Source organism: Cibotium barometz, chromosome 42 (assembly GCF_041138505.1).
Source record: "Cibotium barometz isolate CiBa-2024 chromosome 42, ASM4113850v1, whole genome shotgun sequence".
Classification (NCBI taxonomy): domain Eukaryota; kingdom Viridiplantae; phylum Streptophyta; class Polypodiopsida; order Cyatheales; family Cibotiaceae; genus Cibotium; species Cibotium barometz.
The window spans coordinates 43,236,028-43,250,632 of NC_141087.1; the positions used below are offsets into that span (position 1 = coordinate 43,236,028).

The window sequence follows — 14,605 nt, forward strand, 5'->3', positions numbered from 1 at the left end:
TACTTTTTATACTGACAGGACTTTCTAAGTCTCGGTCATTATTTGGCTTAGTTAAAAGTAGCTTTTTCTCAATCAATTCAATTAAATCTAAATTTTCGTTCACTTTAGGATCCTTGATCCTTTCAAGTATTCCAGATTCTTTTCCGAGGGAATCTAGGAATAAATCAGTAACAATTATTTACGTTCATTCAACCACGCATGTTTTTGGTCTTTTTTAGGGAGTTTCTTTTCTTGTTCAGACTGTACCCAAGATTCTATTTTTTGAGAATCTAGACGTATACCCCATACTTCCAAAAGTTAATGTGTTTATAATTCCTCTTTCTGATTAAAATTTATCCATGTTTTCTCAATGCATTCTTATGAATATTTTTCACATTCTTTTCTTAATTTTTCTAAAATAAAATATGCTCAATATTCTTCTTTTTGAATAAGAGACGACTTCATGGGATTTACAAAATCAATTACACCTATATTTTCTCTTTCAACATAAAACGTTTTATGCACCCAAACTAATTCATTTTTAAATGAATTAATTCTCATAATTCTCATAAATTGAATGAATCTAGAAAATTTGTGTATAATCTTTTTTATTTTTTTGATAATTAAATTCATTCTCTAATGATATAATTTTTTCCATAACTTCTCCGCATTTTCTATGACATGATAATGATTAAAATTTCACTTTTAGCATAAAAATTATTATGCATAAATTCATTTTCTAATGCTATAAATTTTGCGTTAGCTTTCGCACATTTTCTATAAATTGAGAATGCTTCAAACTTCAATTTTAGCATAAAAATTAATTATGTAAAAAAATTAAATTTTTTAATAATAAAAATTCTGCCATAGTTTCTCCGCATTTACTATGAAATGAGAATGCTCAAGGTTCCTCTTTTAATATAAAAATTAGTTTATGCAAATCCTTCATTTTCTAATGATAAAATTTTTCCACATTTACTATGAAATGAGAATACTCAAAAGTTCACTTTTAGCATAAAATTTAATTTATGCAAAAATCTTCATTTTCTATTAATAAAATTTTGCTATAGTTTTCTCGCATTTACTATGAAATGATAATGCTAAAAATTTCACTTTTAATATAGAAGTTAGTTTATGCATAAACCAAAGCTTAAACATAAACACTAATTCATCATAATCAAGAAAAGCAGAGTTTTAAGAGAAAAACCACAAAATAAAATGCTTCCCAAGCATGAGGGAGGTTGGGAAGAAGAATAAAATTAAAAAGAGAGCATAAACAACATTGTTTAGGCTTACCCTTGGTTTGCTTGATTCTTTACCTTGCAAAAATGGTGTATCCCTCATGGAAGAGGCTTGGCCACCAAACAAGGGGAAAGGGTAATCTTCAAGAAAGAAGAGGTTTAGTGAAGCCCCAAGCTTCACAATGGAGAGGCAAGGTAGAGATATAATAGAAATATACTAAACTGAAAATTACACTAGCATAAAGTTACTCCAATATGAAAATAAAAAGGATTGGGGGTCTATTTATAGGTGAGGAGGCCACCAACGAAGTCCAACCAGAATCTAGAGAGTCTTCCAACTCCAGTTTGATCCATTTTGGACAAGTTTTAGTCTAGTTTTTCCTACTTTTTGATCTAGATTGTAGGAGGTGAGAGGAGGTGAGAGGAGAGATGAAATATCTAGCCACTTTATGATATTTTTGAATTAAAAATTACCTCCTTGATGTGATTTCTAGGCGCCTCCTTCATGAGCCCTTCTCCCCATTCAGAGGTGTCAAAAATTTTATTTTTAAACTAAAAAATTCTATTTTTTAAACTAATAAACCCAGTTTTAGTCAACTCTTCATCTTATGTGAGAATTTACTAATTTTTTTAGGGATTTTCTTATATTCTTTGCCTTTTTTCTCATCCTAACACTTGGATTAACCTTATTGGCCCTTCTTGACACTCTTTGGACCTTAATAAGATTTTTTCTGAAATTTTATACCTCTAGGCCAAGATGTCCAATTCACATATTCAATTAATTTCTAATGCACATTGGAAAACTCTTTTTAAGATTCTGTTTCAGGGGATCTCTTCCTATTTACTGGGAGAAATTTCTTATCCAAAAATATTTCAAAAATGTATTATCTCTCTCTAAAATATTTTCTCTCTCTAGACTAAAATATGGCAAAACAATATTTTCTTGCATTCATAATTAGGGGATGATTATAGTGACTAAAGGGAAGTTTCTTACACCTTTATATCTAAAAAGTTTTTGGAAGAAATCTTACATCCTACCCCACTCAAAAAATGCGAGATGTCCTCATCTTGTAATCTCGGTAAAATCATCTTCTTACTCCCATAGCGGGACTCTTTCTCTTTTTAGTCAAGCCCGTTTTTTTCCAACTTAACAAGATGCTCAAGGAATCTCAGGTGAAAAGACCTTTTTATTTATAATTCTAATCCAAAAGGAGTTAAACTTTAGATCCAACTGATTCTGGGGTTCCTTAAAGTTTGGTCAACTCTCACAGAATCCTAGGATAAAGATCCCTTTTATAAGAAGAATACAGAACTCATTATCATAAAATAGTTCATTCATATCCTTAACACAATAATGGTCCATCAGACTAGTAATCTCCTTTTAACATCTAAACATTTTCCCACGAAAATTTCAGTTATACAGGTTCTCGATCAGGGATTTAATATTCACGTGATCACAAGATTTTTTGTGATAATAACACATGTGAACAAGTTATTCACATGTTCTCATGTTACGGTTCACAAAATAACAAGTCACTTGCCATTTGGGAACCCCTTAAAAGCTTGGCTACACATGGGAATAAGCTATTCACATGTTCTCATGTTACCATCTTCACATAATAGCAGGTCAGTGGCCACCTAAGAAGATTTTTTATGCTCGACAAAGATAATTTTTTTAGGCCCTTGTGAAAGCTTTGTGAATATAACATGTGATCACAAGATTTATTGTGTTATTAACATATGTTATTAACATGTTCACATGTTCTCATTTACGTCAGTGAAATCTCTGTTCTCGATTCATCATTCCACAATTGGGTCCACTGGGCCAAAGGTCAAAAAGCTGCGAACAATCTGTCAGCAAGATCCGCTAATCTCATAGTGATCTGCTGAAGGACTTGATCTTCTTTCTAGCTACCAACATCATTACTGGAATTCTCTCCATTCATCACTCATTATCATGACTTATTCAACTCATCAACCTGAATTCAAAAATCATTATCCTTCAACCAAAATCCAAATCAATTCATCCATTCTCAACCAGAATTCTAAAATCATATCAACGAGCATTCGAAATCATCATCTAGGATAGCATTTTTGCTTATAACTTCAAGGTCTTAGATTCACTCGTATATATTGTCAGTAAAAAGAGCTGCAATATACCCATGGTATATATGGGTGGTCAGAGTCCTTGGTGTTATAAGACAAATGTCATCATATCTAGGCCTCAAGCAAGTCGGGGATTCCACACAATTGCGGTACTTCTATCTAAAAATCCAATTTTCAATTTATGAATTTCCATTATGAATATCAATTTGTACGAGTTTTAACACAATTACAATCCTTTATTGGTAACTCAAAATTTTTTGACATTTCTTGTTTCTTGGTTTATCAACTTCAGCCAAATTCACTCTGATACCAGTTGTGCGATCCCTGCTCCCTCTATGCATCGAACTCTAGAGTGCTGGCAGCGAAAGTAGCAACCTTGCACGTAGGGTAGAGTTTCCCACTCAGGGCATGTCCGGATAAGAGACTAATCCGGCGGCTCTTCCAAAATTGAACTCGAGAAAAACTTCCCTTACCCAGAAAGCATAGGCGATTCTTCCAGGAAAAATCTTCTAATATAGTCAATAGCCTTAACTATCCTTTGTATTCTGACCGACCCCACGGGTCACATGACCGAATCAAAAGAGAAACTTGCACTTGGTTCATAGAGACAAACGCTTTTTTTTCCATCAAAAGAGGCACATCCATTGATTCTTTTTCCATAGAACAAGGATTATCCTGGGACTTACTTCAACTGGAGTACTGGCACAGCGAAAGTAGCAACCTTGCGCGCAGGGTAGAGTTTCCCACTCAGGGCCTCACCCACGAATGTCTAGACAAGAGACTAATCTGGCGGCTCTTCCAAAACTGAACTCGGAAAAAACTTTCCTTACCCAGGAATCGCCTATGATTCCTCGAGGAAAAATCTTCTAACATAGTCAATAGCCTTAACTTCCTTTGTATTCTGACCAACCCCACGGGTCACATGGCCAAATCAAAAGAGGAACTTGCACTTGATTCATAGAGACAAATGCTTTTCTCCCCATCAAAAGAGGCCCATCCGTTGATTTTTTTTCCATAGAACAAGGATTATCCCGGGACTTACTTCAACTATCGTAACTTGAACAGAATTGAATTTTATTATCGGAATCCATCAGTCCAGCCTAACCCCATCCACAATCCCATGGGTTAGCCAAGTGCCCAACCACTGTATTGATAGGATGCATTATAAATATTTGGTTATGTTTTGTCCCGACTCCCAGGTACCAAGGAGCCCCCTAGTTGGCTCTCATGCAAAACTTAATTAGTCACACCACTTATGCACCCAATACGAAATTGCCTTTTCTTAGACTCAACTATTTCCAAAACAGCATTGCAATAAAACCACAGAGTTTCCATCATAGTCCTTAGTATTCTAGTTCCAGGATCCAATTTCTAGTCATTCCTTCCTCGGCATACCTATGGCATTATTGGCAACGAGAACGCTCACCATCTGCTCACTCAGGGGCCTTTTCGATAGTTCCTAGCCCATAGTACCCAGGGATATAATCAAGTATTCTATTCATTCCTTCCTCAGTGTACCTATGGCATCATTGGACCAGAACACTCACCACCTGCTCACTCAGGGGCCTTTTCCTAACCCATAGTACCTAGGAGTATAATCACACAAAATCTATATGGACTCTTAGTTGAAGATCAACAAGATCAACCAACAAGATCCTTGTAAAAGAGCCATGAACTCATCCATTGAAGACCAGTAAGGCCAATCAATCGATCCATGCCCGTGTTCAGAAAAATAACTCCAACTCATTTTTCTTCCTCGACACACGCATGGGTATCCTGGGCCCGAGCATTGTATGGTCAGCACCCTCTAGGTTCCTTCGTAGGTCACCTAGCGCTTCACTCATAGGCCGCTTCCTTGGCCCTTCATCCACTGTACCAGAAGCTCACCATTTTAACCGAATCGAGGCTAGCCAAGACCTCGGCCACGATCTTGCCACGCAAGATGTCCTTTGACTCTCTGTCACCTGTTGTTTGCAACTATTTCACTTAGGTCACCATTCCCTACGACCTCATTCCACAATATAGTCAAAATGCTTCCCTAACATTATTGACATAAAACAATCTTTAAAAAATAGGTTTCACATACAATTAGAGTTCCAACAAAATTTTCATCTTTCCTCATCATTACACATTCTTTCACATCATTCCTCATCATTTCTCATCGTCCCATATCATTTCTAATCATTCCATATCATTTCTCATTATCCCACATCAATTTACATCCAATCACATCACTCCCACATCAACTCACATCCAATCACATCATCTCACATCAATTCACATCCAATCACATCATTCCTACATCAACTCATATCCAATCAATTCACATCCAATCACATCATTCCCACATCAACTCACATCCAATCACATCATCTCACATCAATTCACATCCAATTACATCATTCCCACATCAACTCACATCCAATCAATTCACATCCAATCACATCATTCCCACATCAACTCACATCCAATCACATCATCTCACATCAATTCACATCCAATTACATCATTTCCACATCAATTCACATCCAATTACATCATTTCCACAACAACTAACATCTCACATCTCCATCCAATCACATCATTCCCACAACAACTAACATCCAATCACATCATCTCACATTAATTCACATCCAATCACATCATCCCACATTAATCCACATCTAATCACATCATTTCCACATCAATCTACATGTATTCACATCTTCCCACATCAATCCACATCTAATCACATCATTCTCACATCAATCCACACCTAATCACATCATTCCCACATCAATCCACATCTAATCACATCATTCCCACATCAATCCACATCTATTCACATCTTCCCACATCAATCCACATCTATTCACATCATTCCCAAATCAATCCACATCTATTCACATCTTCCCACATCAATCCACATCTCATCACATCATTCCCACATCAATCCACATTCATTCACATCCATTCACATAATTTCACATCCATTCACATCATTCCCACATTCATTCACATCATCCCACATCATTTCCACATCAATCACATCAACCACACATCAATCCACATTCACTCATATCATCCCACATCATTCCCATATTTACTCACGTCATCCCATAACATTTTCATATTCACTCATATCATCCCACAACATTCCCATATTCACTCACATCATCCCACATCATCCACACATCAATCCACATCATCCACATCAATGCACATTAACCACATCAATCCACTCATCAATCCACATCATCCACACATCACTTCTCATCACTCCACACCATTCCACACATCCCACACATCACTTCTCATCTCTCCACATCATTCCACACGTCCCACACATTACTTCTCATCACTCCACATCTTTCCACACATTCGATACATCACCCAGATTAAAAGTATAGTTTCTCTACTTTTTATATTGACAGGACTTTCTCACCTCAATGTTTTGTGCATGATTGTACATGTCAAACCAAATTATTATCCCCCTTCAACAATTCTGAATAGCACCCACTTTTTGCAAAACTAGGCTTCCCTAAAATTAGAGGGTAAAATCACAAACTTGTTGGCATAACCTGAAAATTGATTTTACAATGCATATTAAAAACCTGCACATCCAAGTTAATCAAAATGCCCAAACATTCACTTTAGCATGATTTGTTGCCAGTTTAATCCTAAAACTAGATTGAGAGGCAATCTTCAAGCCAAGGTTTTCCATACAAGTCTGGGTAATTACACAAATTTGAGCTCCCCCATCAATATAGGCTTCTCCTAAGCCCACACACCTTGATGCCAAGCTTCAATAGATGGACATTTATTAGGTAATTCCTCTACAGACATTACTCCGTTGAGTGGTTTATAAAGTAGTGTTTTTGTTGGGATTCAGTGCTTGTTTCCACTCCCTCTTCAATTTTGCACACGTACACATCATCTGATCAAAAGTGATATCAGCTTTTCGTTGAGCTAGATCTTTCACCAAGTTATATTCCTCCTCTTGTTTCCCCAAAGGTAGGACTATCACCTTGAAGAGTCTCCTTGGTTTTCTTGCTTTCTTCTTTGAAAGTTCTACCGGTTCTTACTTCCCTTTATTTGAGCTAGGTCCAGGCTCTCCATTGACAGAAGCTCTGGTTCTCTTTGCCACATCGACATCACTTCTAGTTCTTGTTCCAAACCAATAAGACTAACTGATTTACCCTTCTTCTTCTCATCCATAGCACCACCACTACTGTTGGGTTTAGAGGATCTTTAATCTCTACACCAAAATCATTTTCTCTGTTGTTCAGATACTGAGGTAAGGGAAACATGTCTCCACCCATGCGGTGAGGCTTTCCGCAGTATGTACTGTAATGGCCCCATTCACCACAATTAAAGTACTTTACAGTTCTTGGATAATTTCCATGACCCCTTCATCCTTACCATGGAGATTTCCCATTTTGATTCGATGGAGCTACAACTCCTTTGCCAGCAAATGGTCTCCTTCCTTCTCCTCTACCTGCACCACCAACCATATTAAGACTCATGCTTTTCATTAATTCAACAACTCCATGTAACTCCTCTATCAAGAAATCATCCTTTCCATTTAACTAAGGAGGAGCTGGTTCTTATTTGGGAATAGGATTAACTTCATTAATGATAGGTCTCTTTTTTGGATCCTCTTGGAACCCCAACTGCCCTAGTCTCTTCATTTTCCACTCTTTTTCTTGAGCAAACCAAACAGCTTCATCAAAATGGAGAGGATTCTTCAGCTCCACTTTTATTCTTTGATAAATCTTAAGGTCGGCCACAAATCACTCCTTTATCATCTTTGGTGGAACTTTACGATGTAAAGCACCTCTCCAGTTCTTTCACAATTTAGCAAAATGAATCATATATTGATCTACTTGATTAGGTACTTGTACTCATAGTTACAAAGCTTCCTTCTAATTCCATTGGGATCTCCTTCCCTGGCATAGTGAGATAAAGTCAGTCTTCACGTCCTTGTATTCAGGCTCACAAGGAGGAATATGTGCACTTCAAGAATTTTGAACAAATACCCACATCCATGTCTTAGCCTCTAATTTGAGACAATAGGCCAAAATTTTGAGACAAATACCCACATCCATGTCTTAGCCTCTCTTTTGAGACAATAGGCCAAAATTTGCAAAAAAAAGCTTCTAGAGTGTCTCTATCCTTATTCGAGCAGTAAACGTGAACTCCTCACAACAAACCCGGACACATCTTCATTTGGAAACCCAAGAAATTTTGTGAAATATTGAGCTATTTCTTTGTAAAACAACACACACTTGACTTGAGTCCTTTTACCAGTCACCTCAATTCCCAAGAAGGATCCTTAGTGGGGTCCCCAAAACAGATGTTATCAAAATGGTGACAACACTAATATCCTCTATACATGCCTCTTCTCTCTAAACCGTGCATTCACAAGATTTAAGACACCACTCACTTGATTTAGACAAACCCCAATTGTATTGAAGACAACACATGCACAAAACACTACAATACTAAGTAATTAAAGAGGGAAATGTTAATTACATAGATGGATTATGAGACTAGATTATTACAATGGGAAGGGATTCAAATAGTATCCTCCTCATCACATATTTCTATGTGGCAAATGACCTCGAGCAAGTTGGAATCAATTTGGGTGATTTGAACCATATCAAGTACATGCAATAAGATAAACCACTCATAGATAGTGTGATATGACATTTGATTTGTGTGATTTCAAGACCCAGCACTAAGGATAGAATCATGATGCAATAAGATAAACCACTCATAGATAGTGTGATATGACAATACCACCAAGAACGAGAAACCAAGACATTTGATTTGTGTGATTTCAAGACCCAGCACTAAGGATAGAATCATGATGCAATCACAACACGCAAGGGGGCAAAGAGGGGATGGAGCTATTAAACTTGTAAACAACTTATGGATGGAGTGATGCAAGTGTCACAAGTCTTCTTAGGTAAGATCGTCTTATTCTATTCTCTTAAATAAAAAATGTATCATGTTTTATATACTCTGCTTGTAGATATTTTGACATATGATTTCTTATGTTATGTTGTAGGCTTCTCAAGAATATTCTTCTCTCTCAAAATCTATTATCGGACTCACGAGATGGGTGTCATAAAATTCTCTCTATGCTAGGTATGGATTACACAAAAATACATGCATGTTCTAATGATTGCATGCTATCAAGAGGGGTTAATAAAGATGCAACACAATGTCTACAATGTGAAGAGAGTCACTATAGGGATAATTTGCAAGGAGACAAAATTTCCCAGAAGGTGTGAGACACTTCTCTATCGTTTCTGGCATCTACCACATGTTTAAATGTTAGGGGATTGTAGAAATCATGACATGGCATGCTACTCACTCATCACTCAACCGAAGAAATCATGAGGATCATAGCTTATTCATCGGCATGGCAACATGTGGAGCATCAATGGCCAAATTTTAAATATGAGCCCCATCAGTTACGTCTTGGATTGGGAATGGATGGTGTTAACCCATTTGGCTCCAATTCCACATCATGGCCTTCTTGGCCTATTGTATTGGTGAATTACAACTTCCCTCCATAGGTGGCAATCAAGAAGGTCATATCATGCTTGCTCTCCAAGAAAGTACAAGGTGGCAAACATTGATGTGTACCTTGAGCCTTTGATTGAGGAGCTTATGGGGCGAGGTATCAAAGTGCATGATTTCTCAAGGCCAATAAATAGGCTCCTGAAGATGCTCATCCCAACCCCATGAGAAAAATAAATCAATACAATATGGTTAAGGACCTTAGCAAATGTAGGGTTTTTGCATGGATATTTATGCACAGAACCTCCTTGTGTGCACCATTGTAAGATACTTGGAAGACAAAATCCTGCAGATAATTTCTGATGATTATATGGTTGATGATGAGCTTGTACACATTTGAGAATACATGTTTGAATTTCCTTGTGGTCATTTGAGAGTGTTTTTTTTATATGTTGTTTATTTCTTTCATATACTCAAGATTGAAGCTTTATTATGTGCTATATAAATTTCTTTGAATATCCAAAGGATCAAATTGTGTGATACTAAGGTTTTGTTCTATGTTTTGGTTCAATTTTATGTTGAAGGGAAGGAGTTCCCTTGGTTAAGAGACTACTGGTGAGAGTTAACTTTGGTTGAGTTTGGTTTGGGGGGATAGTTAACTTGAGTAAGGGTTGATTCTCAATCTTCTATGTTTTGATTCAATTTTATGTTGAAGGGAAGGAGTTCTCTTGGTTAAGAGACTACTGGTGAGAGTTAACTTTGGTTAAGTTTGGTTTGGGGATAGTTAACCTGAGTAAGGGTTGATTCTCAATCATCCAGATGTAAAAATGATCAGCATATGGTATATGGATGTTGTGCTAACTAGTATTAGTTGTGGGAAAGTGATTCTGTGCATCAGGCACAGTTCTGGATCTGTCTGAGGAAAACAAACAAAAGTCTTATTATTTTACAATGTGTCTGAGGCAGCAGTCTAACACAACATGTCAGTTGATTGCTTTTGAGCCTTGGGACTGGTTTTTTTGGAGATGGGATGGGATGTTCTCCACACATACTTTATAAGTATTAATAGTACACTCACTCACTTTTGTTGGCATATTGTGCATTTCATTTTTGTTAAGTATTTATGGTTGGCTTTTATGCTTCCAACAACAAAGAGTGGTTGGTCGTGCACCGAATGATACGGAGGAAATGTATGCCTTAAAGCATGGCACGTATGCCCTCCTCAAGCAACTTGAGCGAGAGGGCATCCACGTTGTCAACTAGACAGCTGTGGTCAATATGGTAAGCCTCTACACTTTGCACCCATGCTAAAGTTTTGCATCACTTGCCATTTCTTTTTTTTTTTCTTCATTATGAATATTTTTTGCAAGGACCAATGCAAAAACTTGAGTCAACGGATGATTAGGTTCGGCCTTGCTCACAAGGCAATATGCACAGGAGAAATGCCTTTAAGTATTTTTTTATCAACTTCATGTGTTTGAGCATATATTGTAAACATAAATAAAAGACATTATGAAACTTCTTCAAAGTAATAAAAATCCATGTTTTGTAAAATTTGATTATAGTGTCAGTACCCTTCAATGCTGGCATAGTGATGCATTCAGCCTATAGGACTGCACTTAGATGTACCATTATGCTAACAAACTTAAAAACCTACATCTGTCGAAGTAATCGGTGAGAGTAGTCACAATAGTCATCGATATTTTCATTGATGGAAGCATCGAAAACAACGTCGTAAATAAAATATTGTTTCGACACTTATTTCGGCGGTTATTCGGACGATACGATATCGATGCTTTTATTAATGTGAATTTCAATGCTTTCTTCGGAGGGTTTTTTTACACGTTAATTTTTATCAAAAAAGATGTTGCAAATAGGCACGTTTATCTTTCTCCTATATAGAGACTTTTTATTTGCTATGTTATGGTTTCTATTTCCCTTGTATAGGGATTTTTTATTTCCCCTATGGATCGATTTTTTGCTTCCCCTATGGATAAAAATTAAAGTGTCTATATAGGTATCATCACTTGCTATTGTTTCCTGAAAGCACTTTTTTACTAGATAAGTGGTGAGTTTGCTATATATATAGATATTGCCATTTTTCTAGGTAAGGTATTTAGGATGTAATGAAACTTAGCCTGTGTACAGGAATCCCTCCTCGCTCACGACGAGGGCACTCACGGCGTCGTGGTGGGCGTCAATGGACTCCACGCACTTGAGGTCGGATAGCCTCCACACCTTTACCGTAGTGTCCCACGACCCAGAGTACAACAGTTGGTGACGCGGATCTATTTCCCGGCACTCGTGGATGACCGTCTCCACACACGGATCTATTTCCAGGTATGCAGCTATATCCCACTAGATAGCCGGGCATGACACTCACCTCGCTATCATCCATTTGGGTTATAGTGAATCTTTCTCCTGTATAGAGACTTTTTATTTGCTATGTTATGGTTTCTATTTCCCTTGTATAGGGATTTTTTATTTCCCCTATGGATCGATTTTTTGCTTCCCCTATGGATAAAAATTAAAGTGTCTATATAGGTATCATCACTTGCTATTGTTTCCTGAAAGCACTTATTTACTAGATAAGTGGTGAGTTTGCTATATATAGATATTGACATTTTTCTAGGTAAGGTATTTAGGATGTAAAGTTTTATAGTAGATAAGAGAAAAAAACACGTCTCAAGATCTCGTAATGTGTTATAAGTTCCTTTCCCTTTCCCTTTCCCTTGTAAGACAAATGCATGGCTTTTAATTGTAAAACACATCTACGAGTTGGAAATCACCTCAATGTTTTGTGCATGATTGTACATGTCGAACCACATTAGTACATGTTTGTACATGATTCCACATTTGTTGCCAAGTCCTTCTCCACATATTTTTTGACATGGCTATCTTGGTAGCATGTTTTTCATCTGCAACTCTTGCAAGAAAGTGTAACACACAAGTCCATTTACTGAATGCTTTTTAAATTATAGTAAAGTAATTATTTGGAAATCAAAAGTGGGCCGAAGCTGGTTTCAATTTTGGGTGCTTTTTAAATTCTTCTATATTTAACGTGAGAAGTACTTTACATGCTTTCAATTTTGGGTGCTTGTTTAATTCTTCTATATTTAACGGGAGAAGTACTTTACATGCTTGTTGAATTGTACCAAATGATTATCATGGCTAAGAGTTGATCTTTGTGAAAATCATGTGATCAAGTTGAGAAGCACTACGTCGCCGGTACATGACGACGTACACAAAGTATAAGGCTCACTCTTTCGTTCGGTATATGCCTCAAAAACCTTGAAAATTTTAAGGAGGTGTTTTTCCTTCTTCCCCCAATTTGAGAAGTTATTTTTAAGAAATTGAACAAGTTCTAGGTGAAGCGGAGCCTATGTTTTCCCGAACCCTACTCTGTAATGTAGGTGTATTAGGGTAGCTCCATTTAGCCATTACGTCGAGGAAGGAGTGAAGGTGGCAAACATAAACATTCATGGGCGCCGTATGCTGTCATATACTGGCAGCCGCCACTAAAGCCCAAAAGGATAAGGATGATCGGTCGTTGGCTATCGCATCATGAACCCGGCCACCCTCAGGTTGGTGATGATCATGATCTATAGCTGCTTGCCGCGGCAGGATAGTCTCCACGTCTTCACACTCTTGTCGGCGCTTTCACTGTGAACAACGAGCTGATGATCCACGACGCTGGCTGCAACCGAGATGGCCTGGACGGGTCCATTGTGGCCTTTGAGGATGGCCACGCACGACAGCTGACAGCTCATTGGGATCACACCGTCTCGTTGTTGTTGGTAACTGATTCGCCAAGCCCGCACGGTCTTGTCCCCAGAGCCGCTGAACAGCAAGCCACGTGTCGTGCAGAGGCACAGAATGGGTAGCGGATGACACCCTTGCAACTTCGAGCACAGCACACTTATGTGTTGTTCTCCTGTGCGCTTTCTCCACACTGCGATTGCACAGTCTGAACCCGCAGAGAACAGTAGCTCTCCGTCCGCAGTCAACGCAAGAGCATTCAGAGACGGCTCGTGGGCTTTCAAAGTAGCCATTCGATCGTGCCTCTTGACATTCAACTGTTTCCGCCACACCTTTATTGTGCCATCAGCGCAGCCTGTGTACAGGAATCCCTCCTCGCTCACAACGAGGGCACTCACGGCGTCGTGGTGGGCGTCCACGCACTTGAGGTCAGATAGCCTCCACACCTTTACCGTCGTGTCCCACGACCCAGAGTACAACAGTTGGTGACGCTTTCCGATCGCCAGAGCGCACACTGTGTCAGCATGTTGGATCCAGGGCTTCTTGTGGTTCCGGCGCACCTCCACGTAGTTCTCCTCATAGAAGCTACTGATAAAGCGATCCATGAAAGTGGGTAGTGTAGCTACGAGCTTGTGGCCGGGGCCGGCACTCGTGGATGACCGTCTCCACACGCGGATCTTGTGGTCACCATGGGCGCTGAAAATCCTGTCTCCCGCTACCACCAGGGCTTTCACGGTCGAACGTCCTTGCCCACGACCGCACCTAAATGGCCCGCATGGGAACAGCTCCAGCTGTTCCCACGGGAGGATGTCGATGCCGGCCAAAGCCGTGTAGAGGTAGCGCTCCGCAGCGAGGATGGACGACACGGGGCCCTGATGGCCAGTGAGAGTTGACACACAAGTACACGTGGTTGCATGGAGCAAGTCTCTCGACTGTTGATGAGAAGAAGATGAACTGCAGTGAGCAAGTTGGAGGCTGCTTTGACTGGACTTCGCTGGCTCCTCCACCAT

General features: G+C 38.6%; 1 protein-coding gene across 1 annotated transcript; it reads right to left on the reverse strand.

Moving 5' to 3' along the window:
• Positions 1–13,438: 13,438 nt before the first annotated feature.
• On the reverse strand, positions 13,439–14,605 carry LOC147614505 (protein JINGUBANG-like). The gene has a single exon (XM_086780545.1). It carries the CDS (start codon positions 14,603–14,605, stop codon positions 13,439–13,441), a length of 1,167 nt encoding a protein of 388 aa, XP_086636671.1.

What these genes read in the sequence shown, in the direction of transcription:
- LOC147614505 (XM_086780545.1), bottom strand. Translation starts at nt 14,605, where the DNA reads ATGGTGGAGGAGCCAGCGAAGTCCAGTCAAAGCAGCCTCCAACTTGCT.